General features: G+C 36.4%; 1 protein-coding gene and 1 pseudogene across 1 annotated transcript; one reads left to right on the forward strand and one right to left on the reverse strand.

Moving 5' to 3' along the window:
- The first annotated feature begins 1,425 nt into the window (after nucleotides 1-1,425).
- On the forward strand, nucleotides 1,426-2,803 carry LOC120145968 (annotated as a pseudogene).
- A 119-nt stretch (nucleotides 2,804-2,922) lies between these two features.
- On the reverse strand, nucleotides 2,923-6,518 carry LOC120147153 (probable voltage-gated potassium channel subunit beta). The gene is made up of 5 exons (XM_039160593.1): nucleotides 6,029-6,518; nucleotides 5,174-5,369; nucleotides 4,800-4,943; nucleotides 4,103-4,267; nucleotides 2,923-3,314 (listed from the first exon to the last, which is right to left on the reverse strand). Exons 1-5 carry the CDS (start codon nucleotides 6,394-6,396, stop codon nucleotides 3,201-3,203), a joined length of 987 nt encoding a protein of 328 aa, XP_039016524.1. The 5' UTR covers nucleotides 6,397-6,518; the 3' UTR covers nucleotides 2,923-3,200.
- Nucleotides 6,519-6,720: the final 202 nt, after the last annotated feature.

Genomic DNA, 6,720 nt, shown 5'->3' on the forward strand with positions numbered 1-6,720 from the left:
AAATAACATCAAATTTGATTTGAATATTTATACTCGAGATAATGTCAATACCATTAGAGAATAGTATTGATACTACGAGGTTGAGTATCGATACCATTGTGAATAAAGAAAGACTAAAGATTTGTTTTGCCTAGAAGGTCGAGTGAGGAGTCTAAATGCCAATAATCTTAATAATAAAAGCTTGCAAGTGGAAACTCGAATAATTATATGATAAGTATTATGTTATGAAGAAATATTTCATAAGACTTATGCATTTGTTTGACACTCGAAAAACGATGAGGACACTCGAGCTACTTGAATGAACAACGATTGTCTAAAGTATATGTATGTGAAATATCCGAACATATCCCCAACAGTGCTAAGACCCTTTAGTATCAATGCTAATGCACTTACGTATCAGTGTTGAGGCACTTTAGTTAGATGATGGTATTGTCGTAATACTTTAAACTATCTCGGAATACTTTGTTGTGAATTACGCTTGATGCATTTTGTTGCTTCATGACTATACTTGCTAGCATACTCATTCAATGGACACATGTAGTATAGTAGAGTTATTTGTGTGAAACTAAGCTCATAGCTCAACGTTCAAAATTGTTTTCGTTCGCAGGTTGTTATGTGTCAATTCGAGGAGCTTATCGCCAAATTGTGGATTCTAAATTTCGTCAAGCTTTAGAGTACTTCTCTTCTATTTTAGAGGGCATGTGTTTCATAGACCTTATCTGTAATTGAGTCGTAACTCTCAAATGTTAAACTCGTGTATTTTGAGATGTTATATTTTGTGAGCTCCTCGTTTGTAAAACTTGAATGTTTATGTTTTCAACTAGGAATGTCTATTATGAAAATTTAGAAATGATTTAAATAAAATAAATGGTTAGCCACTTCGGTAACTCCGTGTAATGATCAAATCCTTTGAATTTCAGGTCAGATCGGATTTGAGTGTTACACTAAGTTTACCTTTTCTCTTCCCTCTAATAATATATATATTTTCTAATAATATATATATTTTCTCTACTTTTAAAATTTTGTACACAGCTCCTGAACTATGTAGGCCCTTCGTCCCCTCCCAACCTATAACTCAAGCATAATATTGCACCCTTAAAGATAATATTTTACACTAACAATGACACAAATTTAACTAAAGTTCAACGTTTTTTTGCATGGGTTATTAATTGTACTTAATGTTCAACGGTGCCCAAAGAAAAGTAGTAGCAAGTAGATTGCTTTTATGGTAATTATTATTCAACCACTCCCCTAGCTATATGAAACAAGCCAATCATATTTGTTCAAAATTTATTGCTTCCTCAAACATAAAAATTCAGCTATATATCAAAATGCAATTTCTTATTCATAACATTCACTTCTTCATTTATATAATTTTTTTTGTCAAGCAATCTGAAACTGCAGGCAGAGAAATCGAGTGCAGGCATGGCACAGCCCTTTGAACAAGTAAGTCTCCACTAATATATCCTCGTTTGGGGAAGTTTGCCTTTTATTTATAACATGGTTTGGTTGCAATTTACAGGCGAAAGGAAAGGAAGATCCCGTTTCCATTAGCGTAGTAGAAATGCTTAAGAATTCATCAACAACGTCGCCTCAGTCTTGCATTTCAAGAGTACCTAATTATCTTCGTCAGGTAAACGAAAAGGCCTACGAACCTCAGCTCATTTCAATCGGTCCATATCATCGCGGCAAAGATCACTTGAAAGCAATGGAAGAACGAAAGCTCGGCTTTCTTCGACAACTTGTAGAAGAGACGAAGGATGTTCATGTTTCGGACTATGTTGCAAAAATGAAAGAATTATTCGAACAAGCTCGCGGATGCTATGAACAACCTTTAAGCCTTGACTCGGATGATTTCGTCAAGATGATGCTCATCGATGGATGCTTTATTGTTCAACTGATTCGGCTGTTCTTACATGAGGTCCCGCAATATCTGAAGGATTTGTTCGAGAGTTACCCTAATGGATTCTTTCTTGCTTTGGTTCAAGACATTTTGTTAGTAGAAAATCAACTTCCTTTCTTCGTGATATGGGAGATATTTGCTATGATTGAGCCCCGAATAGATCGAGGTACATTCGTCGACGCGATTTTTGTATTGTTCTTCCATGTAGTACCTGGAAAAGGGCGTCCGAAAGGCGAACTAGAATCCTTCGGATAAGAAATCAAGCACTTGCTAGACTTCACATATAATCATTGCTTTCATCCCTCAAGTCTAGAAATAAAGGCCTTTGAGGCAACCCAAAGTTCTGCTATGAACATCATACAATGTGCCCTGGAACTCGAAGAATACGGGATTGAATTCAAAACGATCGAGGGAAATAGCATGTTCGATATAAGGTTTGAAAACAAAACCCTATGTATCCCTAAAATCGTCATCAATGACTATACCGAGTCTTTTCTACGGAATCACATCGCATTCGAGCAACTGTTCGTATCAGACAGAGATCTACACCATGCCAGTGACTACATGATGTTCATCGACAGCCTCATTGATTCGCCGAAAGACGTCGAAATACTTCGACAAAACGGAATCCTGGACAACATGTTAGGGGATGATGAAGCAGTGGCAGCCATGATTAACAGTCTGGGAATTTATGTAATGAATTCCCAAAACTTCTATTATAGTGGAGTGTTCAACGATGTAAACGAGTATTGCAGCAAAGCTTGGAACAAATGGATGGCGAATTTGAAGCACAACTATTTCAACAATCCATGGTCACTTATTTCACTTCTGGCTGCTGCTTTGCTCCTTCTACTTACTGTTCTGCAAACTATATTTTCACTACTTTCTTATTATCAATGACTTAATGCACTTTCTTGCTATTTCTCAAGCTTAAATTGTTAAATAAATCCTTGTTATTTTTATTAACATATACAATTAATAAATAATTTAACCACGATCATGACATAATAAAACACAAATAGAAATCAGGCACCATTATTCAAACCAAACCAAAAACTAGAAAAGAAATTTGAGTTCCATTACAGACCATGCATATGCATTCACAATCCACCCAGTTCCAAATCTTTTTTGAACCCTTTCACTCAAGGCAACAGACAAGGGGCGCCAAATACAATGAAAGTTCTAATATTCAATCCATTTATCACCAAATCAAGTACACAAATCGATACTGACACATGGGACATAACCATATGCTTTAAAAGATTGCTATACCGATGAAGCAACGGGTACCTGGGATCTACCTGTATGAATCCGGACGCTTCGGCTTACTTTTAACAACACCCTCGATCTTCTCCATGACAGTGGGAGTCAGTAATGGAATCACATCAAGTGCCTTCATGTTTTCTTGAATCTGAATGAAGAAAATTTGGTTTAGTTTGTACAGGGAGTATTTAGCAGTAGCAGAAGGGGAAATATTCAAATCCCAATTCTAATTTTTAAGCCAACTAAAAGTTGATAACCAAATATTCTAGAAACCTATATTGCTCGGACTTGAAAATTTCTTGATAGACCTGTGTCCCACAACCATGTTCAACATATACTTGGACATGCATATTGGTATGTGAATATTTCCATTAATTTACAAGTTTAGACGTCCGACAATGTCTTAGCCTGGGGGCAAAAGATGGCACCACAATGAGGTCGCTTTCCATGAATTCCAAAAAGATGGCCACAAAGGAGATGGATCTACAGACCTTAATGAATGTCTATGTCACCAAATGATTGGTGAGTATCTATTTCTTTCCATGTATTTATAGGGTCCTCAAGGATCATATTCTCGTACTCATACCCAAAAATATGTTAAACATGAGTGTAGGACATGGATACTTCAATAAAAATGAAGTGTAGGGCAGCATAGGTTGCAATCATGTCACTATAATCCCAGATTAATCTATAATTCTTCCATTACAGTACCTATATTCCATCGTCATCATCAGATGAGCTCCTATATCAAACATATATCGACACACTTCAAGCAAATGCACATGTACCAAATGGCAAAATTTTATAATATTGTACTACTAAAAAATGAGTGTACAATTGCTTCCATGAAGAATCTCACAGCAACGTAAATTCATCGGTTCATAGTGATCCGATAAAGTATGAAATAAAATGATGAGAGATACATAAAATACTAACCTGAGATTCCTTTGTAGCACCAGTAATAACAGATGATACATTAGGATTTGCAGCACACCATGCAATTGCGAGTTGTGCTAAAGGCACACCAAGTTCATCAGCAATCGGCTTCAGTCCATTGACTTTCTTCAATACATCATCAACTAGTGATCGGGTAGCAAGATTCTGCACAAGAAAACACATAGTTTAGTCGCTTACTCGTGACAGATAAGGAAGGAGGTTAAAATTAGTAGTGCAGAAAGAACATAGGCTACATTATCAAATATAATACAGTAATACTCGCAGCTAAGTAAGCCAGGTAAGTTTCACAATCATCTCTAGAGATGCTAACTAAAAAATTTTAGCAGTAAATCTGGAAAGCTAAATAAGCTTGGCAAATTATATCGGAATATGCAACTATCACTACACAGTTGAGTTTTCATTTTTTTATTCTGTTTTTGGATACCAACACCAGAAATGATCTTTTTTTTTTTTTAATTTTTACAACGATGGAGGTATCAACAAGATGTTAAATCCCTAAGAATCAAATGACATAGTGAATCAAAGCCTAAAATCAATCTTGTAAAACAGAATTTCTACAAATAAGGAAAAAGGATCCTAAATGACTATGGATGGTTATGTTCAACACTTAACATCAGCACAAAACGATCAACGAACAAGCAAAATCACAAGCAAGCAAATATTTAGTGATTCTTACTTTGAAATTTTCTAACCCAAACCGACTGTCAGGAGGTATTGTTCCTTCGCTGTATTTTCCAGTAAGCACTCCAGATGCAAGAGGACTCCATGTGGTAAGACCCAGGCCATAGTTGGTGTACAGAGGAAGGTACTCGGATTCAACCTGCAGACATACAAAGGAAGAAAAAAAAAAACTGTTAGTCCCGTAGAAACATGAAAAAAATCATTCTCGATTAAAAGCTGTAAATCCTAAGGCAAGAAGTTTTTATGTAAAAAAAACCGAATAATGCTGATAATTTTATTACATGTATGATTTCCAAAACAAAGTTCACATACAATTAAACGGCAGAAAAAGTGCTTATGCAGTATTCCGAGTTCCAACGAACCACTTACCTTGTGCCTAGTCAATAAATTATACTCCGGCTGCTCCACGATCGGGCCAACCAAGTCCAACCTCTCGGCTATTCCCCATGCTTCCGTAATCTGCTGTGCAGACCACTCACTTGTCCCCCAATAAAATGCCCAACCCTTATCAATCACATAATTCATTGCCCTCACCGTCTCCTCGATTGGAGTATATGTGTCTGGCCTGTAATCAAAGATCAAAACCATGAAATCCATGTCATGTTTCTCAAAGAGAGAAGTCCTCGAACTCATATGCCAACAACTAATCAGAGAAACCATATTGAAGAAAACCCGAATTCGATCTGCAAAAACTCACGAAAGATCCTTACACAGCCACACATGGTAGATTATAAACTCGCCCACATGTGAAACATTGAACTAACTAAATAAGCATATACCCAAAACCATGCATAACAGAGTTCCTCAAAAAAAAAAAAGGCCACGTTAAGATCCATAAACACTAAGTATCAAACATCCAAGATTATTTATAAAATAAAAATAAGATTTAAGTCCTTTAAATGGGATTTAAACAGCAGTCCACTATCGAAATAGCAGCCGGTGCCATCCAAAACCGTTATTGCACAACAGCAATACCCACTATGTCTGCAACTGCAATTTAAATCTCTGCTCCTAATTCTATAATACTCCAAAAATCCCCTAAAAATAGTTTTCATGTGACTTCGAATCAAAATTAGAACCCAAGAAAATATCATCAGCATCAAATCAAATATCTAGAAGCAAGAAAATATGAATTAATCAAATGAAAAATATCAAAATCAAGATCCCATATCGATATCAAACCTAGAAAATCAAATAAAAAATGGATCTCGGAATGAACCAAACCTATGACAGTAGATCAGATCAACATAATCCATATCAAGCCTCTTCAACGAAGCCTTAGTTCCTTCCACAATATGTTTCCTAGACAAACCTTTATCATTAGGACCCGGACCACCCCAGAAGATCTTGGTTGAAACGACGACGTCCGTTCGTTTCCACCCAAGTTCCCTGATGGCCTGACCCATGATCTCCTCGGCTCGACCATTGGCATAAACCTCGGCGTTATCGAAAAAGTTGACACCGTTGTCTTTACAACACTGGAGAAGTGACTTCGCTTCTTTAACATCGAGTTGGTTGCCGAAACTCACCCATGCTCCGTACGAGAGTTGACTCACCTTCAAACCTGATCTGCCCAGGTTTTTGTATTGCATTTTTTTTGGTTTGGGATGGTGGAAGAAGAAAGGTGTGGAAGTGAAAGTGAGCAGAAGAGTGGTAGTGGGTGAAACGAAGCCGCAACGTGGGAGTATCTGAATTTGGACCACTCCAAAAGGTTATCACATGGCTTTCCAGATTTTTACGTGAACTAATGAATTTGGTTGGCCTTAATATTTTTTAGGGAAAATAATGCAAATATCATAATTATATATATGGTGTTTTTCAATTATTAAAAGTTATAAAATCATCGTTTGACTATTGAGTGTTACTTTGTTAAGTCACTCGATTATTAAAAGTTAAAAATGATTGTTTAACTATTT

The sequence above is a fragment of the Hibiscus syriacus genome, unplaced genomic scaffold (assembly GCF_006381635.1).
Source record: "Hibiscus syriacus cultivar Baekdansim isolate YM2019G1 unplaced genomic scaffold, ASM638163v2 tig00002511_pilon, whole genome shotgun sequence".
NCBI lineage: Eukaryota > Viridiplantae > Streptophyta > Magnoliopsida > Malvales > Malvaceae > Hibiscus > Hibiscus syriacus.